General features: G+C 50.4%; 1 protein-coding gene across 4 annotated transcripts in view; it reads left to right on the top strand.

The window, feature by feature from the left end:
- The window catches only part of PTCD2 (pentatricopeptide repeat domain 2), a 298,424-nt gene extending 292,548 nt beyond the window's left edge, over positions 1–5,876 (top strand). For 2 of the 4 annotated variants that reach the window (XM_069627512.1, XM_069627515.1), the window contains one exon: positions 4,270–5,876. In XM_069627512.1, coding sequence (XP_069483613.1) covers positions 4,270–4,494 — 225 coding nt within the window. In that variant the 3' untranslated portion in view covers positions 4,495–5,876. The remainder of the gene's footprint in view (positions 1–4,269) is intronic. The other 2 variants (XM_069627514.1, XM_069627513.1) reach the window with 1 other exon arrangement.
- The last annotated feature ends 12,341 nt before the right edge of the window (positions 5,877–18,217 follow it).

The raw sequence follows: 18,217 nt of genomic DNA, 5'->3' as shown, positions 1-18,217 counted from the left end.
ATCCCATATCACCACATTCCCCGCCCCATATACCCCTATATTCGAGAACCCACAATTTACCCTGGGTTGTAAGAACATTAGTTTTGATGCATGGCATCAGGGTGGTTGTTGGATGATACGTGACATGTATCAGGAGGGTATAGTTAAGGAATTTGAGAAATGCAAGGTGGATTTTAAGTTGGACGAACGACACAGATATGGGTACATACAATTGCGACACTGGCTGTCCCACTCAGATATGCGTCATGCAGGCACAAGTTTGTTAACGCCCTTTGAGAAATATTTGGATACGCACTCAGGGGATAGGGGGTTAATGACGTCCATTTATAAACACATAAAAGAGGGGGAAAATCCCCCGCCCAGGAAATAAATGAGGAAATGGCAGTTGGACACTGGGGCAGTTATCGGGGATCAGGAATGGCAACAACTGTATTCTCAAATAACGAAATTAACTAGGTCCCTCCAGATTCTGGAGATCGGTTAAAGCTGTTGGTCCAATGGCATCTAACCCCGATCAGATTAAACAAGATCTATCCGCTTTCATCCCGGAGATGCTGGAGAGCCTGTGGGGGAATTGGCACATGGGCCCACATATGGTGGGAATGCCCAAAATTAGGTATGTTCTGGGGTCAAATACGGCAGGCAGTGGTCCACACTTTGGGGAATGTGGGGGGCAAGAATCAAGGGCTGGACATGATAGGCTTGGGTGGAGGTATGGGAGACATTCCCACCAGGCCCCGCCGCAAGGTGTATGTTATAATGATGATGTCGGCAGCCCTGGTGAAGGCACGTCGATGGAAGTCCAAAGAACCACCACAAGAACATGAATGGGTTACCAAAATGTGGTCGGTACTAGCTATGGAGTGGGTCACTTACTCAATACAAGGAGAGCATATGAGATTTAGGTCGGATTGGGCCGAATTGATAAACTATCTAAAGGAGGGAGCGCGCAGAGCAGGGTGCCCGAAGTCGATGATGCTGCTGGGAATTGTAGAACCTCAGGAAGATTCAGAACCGTAAGCGGAACACATGGAACTCTTTCTGACTCTTTCTGGCTTCTCCTGGATCAAGAGGGGGGAGGGATGGGGGAGGCGAGACGTGGGGAGGGAGAGTTTTCATCAGTTGAATGTATTTTTGTTGTTTTCATAAGAAATGCAAATAAAAATCAAGTAAAAAAAAAAAACTTTGACATGCTATGTGTCCTATGTAACTACAGAACTGGCCTAACATATGCAGTTGGACTTTAGTATGTGGTATGAAAGGACTACAAATCTTTTAATAGGCATATTAAACATAATCGAATTAGCAGTAAATAAGCAATTAAAATGAAGATTTTCAAACATGCAACAAAATTAAATAAAAAAATAGGTCCATGCACATGATCATTCCATCTACGAGAGAAAAGCAGTATTGGCCCTCCGCTTTTTATCGTGGCAATAATCCCAGAGACTGCGGCCCATTACCACCTAAGGTAATGCCCCAAGGGCCTATAATTACAGGCCCAAGCGTAACGAGGGCCTTAACGAAGGCCCCAGGGGCATTACCATAGGCGGTAATGGCCCGCAGTCGAGGGGCTTGTTGCCATTAGTACCCTGGCCCGTTAGACCGGGGTACTAATGTTTTCTTTTTCCCGGCTGCAAGACGTGTTGCGTTTCGCAGCCGGAAAAAAAAAGTAAAACAACTTTTTAAATTTTTTTCGCCACGGAAAGAAAATGTAGTCCGTTTTCTCTTTCCGTGGTGCCCATAGTAAACAACGAAAATGGTCGCCATGGAAGGGGAGAATCTTCTGTAAAACTACATGTAGTCCCTTCCCCCCCTTCCATGGCGGCCATTCAAGTACATTGAAAAAAACGTAAACGGAAAAAAAGGCCACCATGGAACAGGGAGAGGGGACTACTTGTGGTTGCTTCTCCCTTTCCATGGTGGCCTAGAAAAAAAAAAAGACGACGACCGGTGTGAGGGACGCACACGTACGTGAGCGGGCTTACCGTGTGGTAAGGCTCGCAAATGCACCAATCAGTGCGTTTGTTGCAAGCACAATAACCTGCGCCGGGTACTAATGATTTAAAGCACAGGGTCATCATGTCGGGAGCTATCCGTAGATCACTTAAAGCCCTGGGGTCAGGGCAGGGGCTTTTTCTCCAGGTTATGGCCCAGGGTCAGCAGAATGTTGATATAATGGTCATTCATGTGCCACACAAAGATCTTGGATGATGTAGCTGCATTTGACAGCTTCTGGCCTCTGCCTTCTTCTCCCACTTCCGTTGAGTCCACAAAGTGGATGTGTGTGTTTAAAGGCAGCGCATGAGCCATCTCCTTACCAGTGGGAGTAAAACATATCAGTCTTTGTCCTGCCCTAGGGCAGTTCAGCACCGAAATGCTAAGCAATTCTCCTCTGAACAAGAGTACCAACAGCAACCCCAGACAGGATTTGTGGTCTGGTTGGACCTCACCAGTACGGTGGAGCTGTGCCTCTCTAAGAATAGTGAACAATGGGTGCACGTCTGGATTCCCCTAGTAATTTAGGGTGAGACCCAGAGTTACTTAAATATGCAAAAAACAAGGGGAGGTCCTGGGAGTTCCTCTGCCGGACATTAGTCCCGAGACTTACCGAGAGTCTTTAGCACCCTATCTTTCACAGAGGAGAAATATCTCAAACATATCAGTCTTTGGCCTGCCCTAGGCAGTCCAGCACCGAAATACTAAGCAATTCTCCTCTGAACAAGAGTACCAACCCTGTCTAGGGCAAGACAAAGATTGATATGTTTTAGCTATTTCTCCTCTGCGAAAGGTAGTGAGCTAAAGACTCTGGGTAATTCTCGTAACCGAGACTAATGTCCAGCAGAGGGACTCCCAGGACCCCCCTTGTTTTTTGCATATTTAAGTAACTCTGGGCCTCACCCTAAGTTACTAGGGGATTCAGGACGTGGACCCCTTGTTCACTATTCTTAGAAAGGCACAGCTCCACCCTAATGATGAGGTCCAACCAGACCGAAACATGTGTCTGGGGTTGTTGTTGGTACTCTTGTTCAGAGGAGAATTGCTTAGCATTTCGGTGCTTGACTGCCCCAGGGCAGGACAAAGACTGATATGTTTTAGCTATTTCTCCTCTGTGAAAGATAGTGAGCTAAAGACTCTGGGTAAGTCTCTCGTAACTGGGACTAATGTCCGACAGAGGGACTCCCAGGACCCCCCCCCCTTGTTTTTTTAACAAACAAAAATGTGCAATCCAACAGGAGGCATACTTTGTGATTGGCTCCTCTCGCTCCTTCATAAATGTTTTAAATAGTTCACATTATTTGTAGCTGAGCTGCATTTTCTCGGACACTACAAATCGAATCTGGAGTAAATGGATACAAGAATCGTCTGACATTCTTTAATATAGTTAAAGCAGTATATTTAATAGATAAAGGAACATTTTACATATTTAAATCGTACTGCCATTTTTATGCTTAAATATTCGTCTCTAGCTTCGTCCGCAGGTTGCTGTTAAGCAAAGTTGAATGGCACGCTTTAAAAATGCTTTTGTGGTGAGGAATGTTGATATAGTGGGAACACCTCGCTGATCCATTTGTTTTGAGAGGGATTTTAGCTTGTGGTTAGCATAAAACTCATGAAGCATTCTGGTTATTTAGGTGTTCCTTTTTTTATAACGTCTATGTTTATTTTGCACTGTTGCAGAATTGTTGTGCATTTATCTGAACACTCAATAAGATGTTTTATTGTGCTATCTTTTTTCACCAACTTGCCATATATATAAGAAAATGCTTTCTCTCTTTACTTTGACCATACTTATAGTTTCTTCACTAGTGTTTTGTGTGCAGTCCTTATTTGTTGTGTGGGCATGGGGTAGTTTTACTTTTATCGTGTTTGTTGTGTTCTGCCTATTGTACCTTTTACCGCTCACAACCCCAATTAAAGGGACCCTATTAAAGGGGCCCCAAATGGCATCACAAAGTGAGAGAAAGGTAAGGACGTTTCCTACTGGTTTCCAATGGTTTCTGGGTTGGCTCTTCTGGCATTGCAACATGGGAGGATATGGTTGCCGTTTAGGGTTGGGAGAATGAGATAAAGGATTTGTGACAAGGAATCAGGCCGCAGAATTCCTTGAATGCCAATTACAACTACCGAAACTACAACAGAGTAGCATGTTATTCCAATTAGTGAGAATCATGTCGGCCAATAGGGAGACTAGCAGTCGTTTTTGCTTTACTTTTAGCCCTTGTATTTGTTGAATCATTAAGGTCTGTGTTTGTTTAATTTTTGTAGCTTGCTGCGGTGGCGGAGAAGGTGAAGAATAACCCCCCTCTCCATGCCCGATTCGAAGCCATATACTCCAAGCTGCAGGCCTCGGGACAGATAACTGCTCTTTCGTTGGATGACATGCTCTGCCTGGCTCCTCACCGGAGAAAACAGCACCCTATTTCATTAAATCAAAGGAAAATGAATACTCGGACGTTCAAATCGCTCCAGTCTACACTGCTGGCTGAATAGCCACGCCTGAGAGACGTCACAGCTGTAAAGCACGCTGCAACTACTCCGGATGGGAGAAAGCGGCTCTGTGGGTTCCCTGCAGATCTCTGGGGCGTTCTGAATGTGGGTTAGAGGAGTGCCTTTTGCATTAGTATAAAGGACTTTGGGTACAGTAAAATGCTTGTGTTGGCAGCCTACTCAAGTGAAGAAAAGTGGGAAACAGCTATGCATTGAGAAAGGATGGCTATCTTGGATGTCTTAAACCTGCCAACAGGTGACCAGCAAAAGTCATGTATTCCTAAAACTGATGTTGCCCTCCTAGCTAGTTCTTTTTTGGTACTTTGTCTCGTGGGCTGGGTTTGATCCACAGGTGTTTCTGTTTAGGCATGCCCTGAAAGGTCAGCTGCTCTGGAGACCAACCACCTTTTGCTGCTTCCTTCCGCAGTGCCAAGCACAGTTGCTTCACAGATGATAAAGCTGCCTTTTAACCTATCATGACACTTACAAGCAAGGAATTGACGATGAGCTCCTAGTTGCTGTTGGAAATTGTAACTAATTGGACGCCATGTTCATCAGTATCAAACAGTTGTGCTTTGGTAGAGCTCTGTCCCGTAGGTGTGGAAACCTTTGGTCCTGGTACCAGACAGTCCTCATGTGAGATTTTCTTCACAATCTGCTTCTCCATCCCACTTTATTGCATGCTCGGGCAATATATGTTGCTAGAGATGCCCAGAGCTTAAAGCGTTGGGAGCAGAAATGTAGCTCCTTACTTTCGTCCATGTTCACAAGCATGGATGCCTTTCTGGCAGTAAGTCATTTTTAAAAGTAAGCTTTTTCAACTAAGCACCTCATAACGTAATCAAAAGAAGAAAAACCATGTTTTTTTCAGTAAAACTATTTGCCACAAGGATAGCATTATCGGTGCGATTTGTTAACTATGAGCCCCAGTTTTGCAGCCCACTACCATGGATTTTCGCAGTTGGTGCCAGGAACATCAAGTACCATACTTCGATCACACAGTGCTATGTCTGCATTATGGCTGAATAAAGGTAACCGCTATGGGAAACTGGTGTTTTTTTTGTGCATCCTCGCCTCCAAGGCTACCGAAAGGTATTGTGAAATATCTGCACAGATGCACCCAGCAGGACTCCCCTAACCCACCATCACAATAGCACGGAACATTCTGCTTGAAAACCTTCAATAACCAAAGCGGTTTTGTTGCAAAGGTCTGTAATGTACTGTTCCACTGGACCGATCCACATTTCTACTTTACAGGTTTGGAATATCAGACGTTGTACAGCAGTTATGTTGTTGTATGTTCACACCAAAATCTTGACATGTTTTTGAAGCTGTCCTCTTGATATGATTTGAATAATCCAGATACAAATCTGCTGTTGAGTTTTCTTGTCTGGTTCAGATTGCATTTTCGTAACTGCAGTATTCGCCTGGGTTTTCTTTAGACATTTTATTTCTTCTGTGTTTTTAAAGGAACCCGATTGTTTCCACCATGCAGCAAGTCTTCTGAAGACGTATGGTCGTCTCTAAATTGACGGGAGTACCGGGCGGTGGGGGTGAGAGGGTGCAAGCAAGGCTTCCCAACTGAAGGGTCCTTATCAAGTGTGAATCAAACAGTCCCCGCTATATCGAGACCATCTGGAACGGCTACGACTGTCTATCCTATAATCCACAACGGAATATGTTTCCATGCATTGCTGATTATTGTGTTTTTAAAATACTGTGCTTGTTGACGCTTATTATTTTCATACAGAATTCTACCCTGATTGTTTCAATGTTTGATTGATTGCGATTTCATATCACATGAGTGCAGAGAAAATGCAGATTTCCCACGTCATGATAGGAAGTAAAGCACAATAACATTTAAAAACAGAAAGGCTATTATTATTAATTCTCCCATCTTTATTTTGGCCACAGTAACCAGAACCTTTTGCAAAACTTTCAGTCAAAACGTTCTAAAGCAAGACTGAAGGAAAGCCTGTCCTCCACATTCTCTTCCTTCTTCTGTGAACTTGAACTTTGCACTTCTCGTCTCGCCCCCTTTGAGCTGTTTCTTTTCCATGTACCATCACTCCGCACCTGTTGCATTCCATACTTCAGCTGGACATCAGTTTTTCTCACCAACCATTGACTGGAAACAAAATACAATGTGTCGCAAATCCTGGACAGGATAATATCAACCCATGTATTTTAGCAAAAAAAGATGCTTTTCTTTCCGCCGTGCTGTGGAAAATTAGCCTTTTGTGGCAAAGTATGTAGCTAACAGTATGCAAGTTCAAATGCTTGCAGTCACTCCATCTGCTGCACTCTCTCTTTGAAATATGCTATGGCTCCTCTAGACAGTGGAGTGCCAAAGATCTAGCCATCAAGATCTTATTTTGCCAAAACTAATTTACCACATCTGGGAGTAGTAAAGCCGAAACAGGGCTGTGAGGTGTATTAAAAGTAATCTCTAAATGAGATGAGTCACAGCCAGTGGATAAACAAACCACTCCAAGTCAAGGGGCCTCATTACAAGTCAGTCGGTCTGGAAACAACGGTGGCGGTAAATCCGCCGCCACCGTTGTTTCCGGACCGGCTGATTCCGAGTCCTGCAGGCGGGAGGTCTCACTCCTGCCCTGGCGGGAGTAACACCACCCGCCTGCAGGTGGACATGTAAACACCGGCTCTGTCAAAGACAGAACCAGTGTTTCCATGGTCCCCATCGCCATGGAGTCCTTTGGACTCCATGTGAATGGGGATTTACAGAATTCCGCCTCCAGAATTACCGGGTCACCGAGGTTGTAATGCCCCAGTGATTCCAGCAATCACAGAGGCGGAATGGTATTACGGGTCTGGCGGCAGCCTGCCGGTCTTTCCGGCACAGCTACCGTCAGACTCGTAATGAGGCCAAAGGTCTTTGGTTCAAAAGTCTTCAATAAGCACCACAAAAAGGAAGAGATTAGCCTATACTGAGAAACGTAAACATATTACGCTTGCTATATAGGACAGTGGTACTTTATTTATATTATGTATTACATTTATTCAACGCCCAGACCTACAGGTATCACAGCCTTTGGTACAGAGTTAGGAGATAGCAGGTACATTTGGTATGAACATTAGTCATATTTGTCAAAGAGACAGGTTTTTACCAGCTTTTTAAAGGTAGAGTATGAGTGCTCATTTCTGACAGAGGCCGTATGTGATTTCTACAGGACGTGTGCAGTAACACAAAAATTCATACCTCTTGCCCTCTTGTTTTTAAAATGAGGGATGAGCAGTGAGATGCTGCAGCTGGATCTTAACGAGCGCACTGGGTGTTTCTGGGCAATGCTGTTTTTGAGGTAGAGGGGTGCCTTTTTGTAGATGCACCACTAGGCGATAGTCAAAGTTTTTAAAAGTCGGTACATGCTTTAATGTACACCCAATAGACCTCCCGCCTGGTTTCAGAAATATGGTCTGATCATCGTAGGCCCAGCGCAGCATGCAAGGCTTTATTCGGCAAGTGTTGGAGTTTAGCCAGATTAACTGCTGATGTGCCCATTAGTAGAACGTTACAGTAGTCCGAGTTGGAAATAAGTGCTCTTGCGAGCATGAGGCAATTGCTTGGAGAGTGGAATTGCCTACTCGGGGAGATGAGCTTGGACGTGTAGGCAGTGGATGACGCTAAGGCGTTATGGGTTTCTGTTCAGTTCTTCCACTTCTCCCTTCGTCTCTGCCTCCTGACAGGAAAACGTCACTCAGTCTTTTGTGGTTTAAATTGCTCTTGTATAATGTCAAGATGTTGCTTTTCTCTTAAAGAAATTTGTCACCACCACCTGGGCCCTGTGTTGTCTAAACGTGGGTTAGTCGTCAGACTCCTGTAGATTTTGGCAAAGATCACGATGGGCACTGTGGTTGTCAGGCTTTACTTTTCTGAATTGGTCATAGACCCAGCCATAGTCTCCCCAAACACTTGCGTCTCAACCACACCTTTAGCTTACTGCCCTCTTCCTTATCTTTTTCCCCTTGCTTCTGCCTGTTCTTCTCCTCCTTTACCCCTCCGATCTAACCACGCTGTCAAGTTTATATTGCTATGGGAACCCACAGGCCTTTGAAATCAAAAATTCACATTGTCCATCAAGCAGGTTCTTTTTTCCCAAAGCATCCAGACTTTGTTGTCATTTGGTTACATGTGATACATTATGCTGACTCATTATAGCAGAGTCTGTTCTCTCACCAGAACAATCTTGCTTCGAAAACTGGATAACAGCAACTTCCTACTGGCTGACCATGGTGTCCTTGGGGCCACAAGGGGTCTTTAAGCCATACAAGCTCAGGGTTGTACTTTCTTCATGACATAAAATGGGCATGGGATCTTTTCCTTCCACTGCCCAGAGTATAGGAGAAAGTCTATGAAGTTCTCCAAGGACCAAGTTGGGCCCTGGATCTTCTTTCCCTGACTTCCAGGCAAGTGGTGTTCTCTTTCTTGTCCCCTAGGGTACTACCTATTGAATGCCAGCCCTTGTGAAGCTCTAGTATCTGCCATGCTAAGGTCGCTGGTATCTTTAGGGTTACTTGGAGGCATTGTTCAATCTGCGGTTGGTGGTAACCGGGGAGCACTTGCAAGGGCCTGCACTACAGAGTTGGAGTTGCCAACTAGGACCCCATGGTCGCCCCAATCTCATCACCCAGCCTCCAGCGCTGGACTTTGTCACAGATTCCTTACCACTTCTGAGACATTGAGTTCATTTCTCATATTCTTTTAGACATCAAACCACACACAGTTGTTTGTTTTCATCCATAATCTGATAACAACATGTGGTTGATGTCGTTTTTTATCTTGTCAAGTGAAAATATACACCCTCTCGTTGACTGGTTCTGCACACTACCTCCAGAGCTCCCGCATCAGATCTCCTTCAACACAACACATAGCACAACAGTATTATAGGCTTGCATGTCAATGTTTTTAGATCTAGGGCCTGATCACGACCTCGGCAGTAACCCTTAAATACGGCAGTAGCGCTATTACCGCCGGATTTCAGCTCTTGGCTGGGGGGAAATCCGCCGAAAATTCGCGCTATTACCACCGGCGGGAAATCCGCCGGCGGTAAGAGCGCGAATTTTCCCCATTGAGGCCAATGGGGAATGGGGCATTCCCGAATGGGCTCAATGGGGAATGGGGACTTCCAAGTCCGCCCAACTCATGATCCCGCGCTATTAGCGCCGGGGGCTATGGCGGTCGCGCTAATAGCCCCCGCGCTAAAAGCGTTAGCGTTACCGCTGAGGTTGTGATCAGGCTGCTAGTCTTTAAATATCTGCCCATTCCATTAGCGTCCTTGGCACACTTTCCACATCCCTTATTGTCCTCAGACCGTTAATTGTCTGGTGAGGTAAACCTCTTGGAAAACTCCCTGCAAAAGAGATGTTATCTTGTCAAAACTTCTAGAGTGCACATTCACTGGGAGATCTTTTGGGACTAGGTCCACCTGTCTGAGAGAGTGTGGGGAGGACTACAAAGCTTAGAAGAAGAGCAGAGTTTTAAGATGTCAGCAGGTGGAATGGAATCTTCTGTAATTCTTGGGCAACAAGCACAGAAAAAGTGTAGCTGCCATTTTGATATTGGTGGAATTTAGTAACCTACAAAAAAAGCAGTTGAGGGGAGTGAAGGGACCTGGATAGTTTTATTTATTTTTCATAAATGTGATGTCAATAAAGCTGTGCTGGTTTGATAGTTGCATCAAAGAGTCCTGGATGCTTCTTGTCCTTCCTCTGGACTCTTTCGCAACCTCTGCGACTCTCTCTTTCTATTCTCTCCTCTGACCCAACTCACTCTGCAGGGTACACTCTGGATTTTCTGATCTCCTCAGACCTCCCCTCCCCCTCTACACCCCCTCACCACTCCTCTCTCCTGGAGTTATCACTTTCTCCTTTCCTCCCATATCTCCCTCTCTCCCCCTCAGGCCAAGCCAACTCCAGCACTGCCACATACCTTCTCGGTCATCCGACCCATGAAGTGTGTCACAGTTGAGGATTTTGCCACCACTTTCTCTCCCCCTCCTCTGGCTGACTCACATCCTGACTTAGCCCTTTCAATGCTCCACTCTTCTAGCTCAGATACTCTTGATGTTCTTGCCCCTGTCATAAGGATCTGCTTAAAGCCTAAGGCCAAGTGCAACTCCTGGTATGACTCTGACCTTGTCACCCTTAGACGCAAGTGCAGGATGGCTGAGAGGAAATGGCTAGTTTCTTGTGCATCCTCTGACAAACTGGCCTGCTGCCTGCTCGAAAGGCAATACCGGCTTTCTGTCCGCACTAAGAAGAGAGCCCACATCCAAGCCTGTGGCATCTAACAACCCGGCCGAACTCTTCAAAATCTGCAAGGAGCTGGCCAATCCTGCTGCAGTCTCTACCTTTCCTGTCCCCTCCCAGTCCCTGTGCATGGCCCTAGCTTCTCATTTCTCCAGCATGGGGTCTGGCATGGATTCACAGGCACATGAATATTCCCCGTCGTCAGGCTGGGAATCCTTGGTAAAGAAAAAACCAGTATCAGTTTCGTTTCTGATGTGTCTTTCGTAGTAGTAACCAATCACTGGTCTCTGCGTCATACTGACCACAGCCAATGACTGCCCTCTACCTAAGCCCCGCCTCTGGCAGCCATCTTCAGATTTTTACCGCACGTTCATGTGTTGGGATCCTCGTGCTATTGCTCTCGAGCCTTAGTGCTATTTTTTCACGTTTTTTCTCAAAAACTTCGTTTTTTTCGGTCAAAAGAGCCTCAAGCTCCACCGACTCTCCATCCGATCAACGGGGACCCGTGTCGGATTCGTCCACGCCCCTCAAGGGTGAAGATTCGTCAAGCTACGCTTTTGGAGGACTCCAGAAGTTTCTCAGGCCCATCTCGGTCATGGCCCAGGAGAAGGGAAGCTCGACGCCCGGAAAGCTGTTCAGGGTATGCCCTGGATGCCAGCTGCAGAATGTCTTTAAGGAAGACAAACACTCCTTTTGTCTTTACTGCCTACATGAGGACAAGACGCATGTGGAGAAGGACTGTGCGTTTTGCGGCAACATGTCGGAGCGGACCATGAAGGACCGCCATCAACGTCTCGCCAACTGGCTGGAAGGGAAGAGCCCGTCCTGCGAGAAGAAGAGGAAGAAATCCGAGCGGTCTTCTAAGACCTTTGAGGACGCCCCGGCGACGGGGGTCCAACATAAGGCCAAGCACCGCGAGTCCGCTGGCACCGGGAGCGCCGAACGGTCGGGCTCTACGGGCGCCAGGCAGGGCGCACCCTCCCCGGCACCATCAACCACGAGCCAACGCTCTGGGTCGGGTAAGAGGAAGGCCGAGCACCCGGCGAAGCTCCTGGAGAGGCCCCGGTCGAGCTCGAAGGCGGAGGGGGAGCGAGGCAGTGTCCCCCCCTCAAGGAGAAGGCGGTGAGCGCACCTAATCCATCCGGCCAAGGCCTCTATCGAGACAGTCGCGGCGGCCCTGGCTCAGCCTGTGGAGGCTACACCAGTGGTGGCGACCTCGGGGCTCAGAGTCTCCCTGCCACCGCGGAGGGAGTCCTCTTTTATGCCCATCGACAGGACCCCCGTGAAACCTCCGACGGAGAAGAAAAATGGGGGGCAGGAGGTTGTCGTGGATTCGGCCTCAACCTCTGAGGAAGAACTGATCGAGGTCTTAAGCCACGGCGTTGGCGTGGAAGAAGACCAGCCCGTCGGGAGGGATCCCGACGCAGGAGACAACGACATTGTCGAGGGTACCGACGGGGCCCCTGACCGCCCGTCGGATTCCCCTCTGCCAGTGCCGCAAGACAACTCGGCGGCCATTTTGTTGGCTATACAGTCCTTATGCTCAGAGATAAGGACGAGACTGCCGTTACCAGTGGAGGAACCACTCCCGTCGGGGGACCCGGAACCAGGCCCTTCGGGCAGCCCCCCTCCTAAGAAAAGAAGGAGTCACCCTCCACCTCCTTTTCTGCCGTCGCGCCCCGTTCAGTCCTCCTCCCCGTCCACGTCTCGAGGGGATGATACGGGGACTGACGCGGCCGCAACGGGTACGGACGACGAGGTGTACGACGAGGATCTGCTGTCGTCTCCTCCCACCCGGGCTTCCCCGCCCGACGAGATTGGATCTTTTCACTCCATGATCGCCAGGGCATCCAAGCTCTTCCAGCTCTGCCCGGAGGAGAAGAAGAAGGAAGGTTTCCTTTATCAGCGGCGTGAGGCCAAGAGGAAGACGGTCCTCGCGGTACCTCTACTGGATGATATTTGGGATGAGGGCCTAGCCCTCCTCAAGAACCCATCCACGACGCCGGCTAGAAGAGACCGGTACGAGAAGAAGTACTGGGTCCCGGACGCGGCCCCGTTGTGCCTCCGGGCACAGCCTACCCCGGACTCCGTCGTCTCCGCGGCGGCCAGGAAGAAAGCGGGGGGGGTGCGGCCTCCACGTCGACTTCCCCGCCGGACGGCGAGGGAAAGAAATTGGACACGATGGGGCGCAGGGTCATCTCGTCTGCAGCGACGACGATTAAGGCGGCTAACGCCTTGGCTATCGTAGCCCGCTACGACAGGGAGCTGTGGTACAAACTGGCTCCCCTGCTGGACTTCCTACCGGACGACAAGAGGGCGAATGCCCTGGAGATCTTGCAGGAACGTGAGATGGCGTCGGACCACGCCATCACGATTGCGACGGACATCTCCGACACTGGATTTCGCCAGTTGGGCAACGGCGTGTGCCTTAAGCGGCGTGGATGGCTCAAGGCTACTGACTTTCGTCAAGACGTACAGACCAGAGTCCTGGACATGCCGTTCAATGGGAACAACCTGTTTGGGAAAGCAGTGGACGATTCCCTTCAAGCCATTAAAGCGTACACAGAGACGGCCCGGGCGCTCGGGGTTCTCCAGCAACGGCGGCCGCCCTTTCGGAGCGGCGGAGGCAAGGGCGCCTCCAAAGGTTCCGGCGGCGGATTTTCCACCTACCGTCAAGCGGCCCGTTCGTCGTCGCAGGAAGCTTACAGGGGACGAGGCAAGTCAGACGGACCCCGCCGTTGTCGCCAAGGAGGTCAAGGCGGCAAAGTCTCATCTAAGCAGGATTGAACCGGCCGTGGGGTCGGGCCCCCACCGAAGCACCCCGGTGGGAGGCCGGCTGGCGAGCTTCGTCAGCGTGTGGGAGTCCATCTCCACCGACCGTTGGGTGCTGGACGCCCTAGCCCAGGGCCACGCGCTCGAGTTTCAAAGAAGGTGCCCGCGCGTCCCCCCTGTGGCCAGGAAAGAGCTTCACGTCCCTCAGCTTCTCGGGGAGGTAAAGGCGATGCTCAGGAAGGGCGCCATCGAACTCGTCCCAAAGAGGCTTCGGGGCTCCGGAGTTTACTCAAGATACTTCCTCGTGAAGAAGAAGACGGGAGGATGGCGCCCCATCCTAGACCTACGACGGCTGAACAAGTTCATCAAGGCACAGAAGTTCCGGATGGTCACCCTCCAGCACGTCCTGGGTCAGCTGGAGGAGGGCGACTTCCTGTCGTCGTTGGATTTGGAGGATGCCTACTTCCATATTCCCATCCTAAAGGGGCACCGAAAATTTCTCAGGTTCGTGGTCCAAGGGCGTCACTATCAGTTCAGAGCCCTTCCCTTCGGTCTACGGTCGGCACCCAGGGTATTCACCAAGTGCCTTGCACCAGTGGCGGCGCAGCTGCGCCGAGAGGGGATCCACGTCTACCCCTACCTGGACGACTGGCTCATCCGAGCCAAGACGAGGGAGCTCGCCGTGGAGCACACGGCAAGGACCGTCCAACTTCTCACGGACCTGGGATTCTCCGTGAACTACGCCAAGTCCCACCTGGTACCCGCGCAGAACGCACTGCAGCGAAGCTCGACACGGTGTCCCTTCTGGCCTCCCCGTCGGAGGAAAGGACCAGGGCCATCCTGGGCAAGGTACAGCGGATGTTGGTTGCCGACGCCGCCAAGGTGAGGTCCATCAAGTCCCTCCTCTGAATGATGTCTTCTTGCATCTACCTCATTCCCATGTGCAGGCTCCGGATGCGCCCGTTGCAGGAGTTCCTGGACGCGCGCTGGATCCAAACGACGGGCGACTTCGAGGAGAGGATCACACTCGACGAGAGTTTCCGACGAGCGATCCGGTGGTGGGGCACCCGCGCGCATCTGACGGCGGGCATGGACTTCCAGACCCCAGGCCACCAGGAGACAGTGACCACGGATGCCTCCCTGGAAGGGTGGGGAGCGCACACCGAAAATCTGCACACGAGAGGCCTTTGGCTCCCGACGGAGAAGTCCCTCCATATCAACGTCCTGGAGCTCCGTGCAGTGTTTTGGGCCCTCAGGTCCTTCCTTCCGTCCCTCAAGGGCAAGGTGGTGAGGATCTTCACCGACAACACCACCACCATGTTTTACATCAGGAAACGGGGCGGAACCAGGTCCCCAGCACTGTCCAAGGAGGCGCAGGACCTGTGGCATTGGGCCGTCGCCCAAAGGATGTTTCTGGTGCCGTTTCATCTGGCAGGGATAAAAAACACCATCGCCGACTCACTCAGCAGGGAGCTGCGCTCGTGCCACGAGTGGGAACTACGGCAGGATCTAGTGGATCGCCTCTTCCGACGGTGGGGCACACCCCAGATTGACCTGTTTGCGACAGCGACGAACTCCAAGTGCCGGAGGTTCGCCAGCAGGTTTCCCCAGCCGAGGAGCATGGGCGATGCTTTCTCGTTCCCCTGGGAAGGCCTGTTCCTATACGCGTTCCCTCCACTGCCACTGCTGATCCGGCTTATCAACCAGCTCAAGAGGTCACGGTGCAGGATGATCCTCGTCGCACCTGCGTGGCCGAGGCAGATATGGTTCCCGGACGTTCTGGACATGTCAGCGTCCCCGTCAATCAAGCTGCCAGTGGACGCGGATCTGCTCTCCAGGGAAGGAGGCGCCATCCTCCACCACGACCCGAAGTCGCTGAACTTGCAGGCCTGGCTCCTGCAGCGCTAAATTTTGGAGGATACGACATACCGGCCGACTGCAGAGAGGTTCTTGCAAAGGCCAGGGCGTCCTCGACTCTTAAATGCTACGGACACAAATGGAAGAGGTTCTCTGTCTGGTGCCACGCACAGAAGATTAACCCTCTAAGGATTACGGCTCCCCAAGTACTGCCATACCTGTTGACGCTGGCCAAGGCTGGACTGGCACACGCGTCCATCAAGATTCATCTTGCTGCGATCTCCCGATACACCAGAACCACGGGGCGGACGTCCTTGTGGTCTCATCGGCTGGTGAAAGAGTTCATGAAGGGACTGTTCAGATCGTTCCCGCCGGTGAAGGCTCCGGCCCCGGCGTGGGAGCTCAACGTGGTGCTGACCAAGCTCATGGGACCTCCGTTCGAGCCTCTGCACTCGGCCCCGTTGAAGTTCCTGTCGTGGAAAACAGCGTTTCTTGTGGCCATCACCTCCGCACGACGAGTGGGAGAGATCCAGGCCCTATCTTGCAAGCCACCATACTTGACTTTTCACAACACGAGGGTGGTGCTCAGGACGCACCCCTCCTTCATGCCCAATGTGCCGTCGGACTTCCACCTCAACGAACCCTTGGTGTTGCCTGTGTTTTTCCCGTCGCCTTCGTCGCCGGCTGAGAGGACGTTGCACTCGCTTGATGTGGCTAGAGCGCTGAAGTTCTACGTGGACCGCACGAAGTGTTTTCGGAAGACGTCACAACTCTTTGTGAACTTTGTACCTGTCAATCAGGGGAAGGCTCTCTCGAAGGCTTCCATTTCCAGATGGCTCTCCGGCTGTATCATGTACTGTCATGGGTTGGCAAACCGACCGCTGCCTGGCCGTCCGAGAGCCCATTCCACCAGAGCGATCGCAGCTACCACGGCGTTCCTATCTGGTGTGCCCCTGCTGGACATATGCAGGGCTGCTACGTGGAGGTCGACGCACACCTTCACGAAATTCTACTGCGTCGATGGGGATTCCAGGGAGGGGTCCAGGGTCGGCCAAGCAGTGCTGCGCAACCTGTTCGCCTGAGGTGAGCCTGGTGAGGAGGTAAGATTGCTTAATGTTGAGTTTGATGTAATGCTTAATGTTGAGCCTTTGCCACCTCCCGTGGTTGTGCATGTGTGTACTGCTATGTATTCTTTATTCATGAGCATGTGAATCCATGCCAGACCCCATGCTGGAGAAGGAACAAGTTACTTACCTGTAACTGTTGTTCTCCAGCATGGGTCTGGCATGGATTCACATGCGAACCCTCCCGCCTACCCCTCTGCGGCTCTTCACTTGGTCATACTGCCACTTCACGTGCTTCCAAATCTGAAGATGGCTGCCAGAGGCGGGGCTTAGGTAGAGGGCAGTCATTGGCTGTGGTCAGTATGACGCAGAGACCAGTGATTGGTTACTACTACGAAAGACATATCAGAAACGAAACTGATACTGGTTTTTTCTTTACCGAGGATTCCCAGCCTGACGACGGGGAATATTCATGAGCCTGTGAATCCATGCCAGACCCATGCTGGAGAACAACAGTTACAGGTAAGTAACTTGTTCCTTCATCTCTAAAACCAAGGACATCCTGTCCACCCCCTTGTCCCCTCCTCCTGCCTCCTCTACTCTCTCCTCTACATCTGGTCCCCCTGTGGGCACCTCTCCTCCCTCTTTCACTTCCTTTCCTCTGTTCTCCCCTGACAAGGTTTCAAGACAAATCTGATCTATGAAATTCTCGTCAAAACAGGTTCTTAACTGTTCTTCCAAAACCATCAAAGACCACATTTAGACCCTCGCTTCTGCCCTGGCTGACTTCTGCAGCCACTCCTTCTCCGCGGGAGCCTTCCCTTCCCCATGAAGCACTCTCTTGTGCACCCTCTTCTCAAGAAAACCTCAGCCGACCACTGCCTGGCTAGCTATCGCCGATCTCCATCACTCCTTTCCTGGGAAAACACCTGGAAAAGCTGGCCATCTCCCAGCTTAATCTTCACACTGAATCTGTTGGTTGTCTCCATTACCATCAGTCTGGCTTCAGAGCAGCCAGAAGCATGGAAACTGCTCTCCTGAACATCCGTGAAGCCCTGCTCTCTAACCTTGATTCTAATCTCTCCTTTGTCTTCAGCTTACCCGATCTCTCTTCAGCCTTTGACACGGTCAACCATGCCATCCTGCTCAATCATCTCCGTGATAACCTGGGTATCACCGATCAGGCCCTAGCATTGCTGCTCTCTGCTCCATCTTTCAGTGCTATGCAGATGACACTCAGTTCATTTTCAGGGTCCCGTCTGCCACCTCTTCCCCCTCTCTCATCTCCGACTGTCTGTCTGCTATCCAGGAGTAGTGTGCCGCCAACAATCTCTGCCTTAATGCCAGTAAGACTGAGATTCTCCTCATCAGCACACCTGCGCCCTCCTTTCCTGTCACTCTCTGGCCGGAATCCCTTGGCCCTCTTCCTGCTCCCTCCTGTGAGACTCAGAACCTCGGGGTCATCTTCGACTCCACACTCTTCTTTTCTCCTCACATCTCTGACATAAAACTACCAACTGCACCTCCTCAGAGGTATTCTTCCTTTCCTCCTCTTGCCCCAGAAGCTCACTGTGTCCAGTGCTCTGGTTCGCTCTAGGATTGACTACTGCAACAGCTTCTTTCTAAATCTGCCTGCTTCTACTCTCCGCCCTCTGCAACTCATCCAGAACAGGACTGTGAGCCTTGTCCTTGGCCTCAAACCCAGGAATCTTATCTCTCCAGCATAGAAACCTCTGCATTGGCTCCCAGTGGCTACAAGGATTAGG

This window comes from Ambystoma mexicanum, chromosome 6p (genome assembly GCF_040938575.1).
Source record: "Ambystoma mexicanum isolate Mex_15411 chromosome 6p, UKY_AmexF1_1, whole genome shotgun sequence".
Taxonomy (NCBI): Eukaryota; Metazoa; Chordata; class Amphibia; order Caudata; family Ambystomatidae; genus Ambystoma; species Ambystoma mexicanum.
Note: the sequence above shows the minus strand (reverse complement) of the source record. Positions and strands in the feature narration are given on the sequence as shown.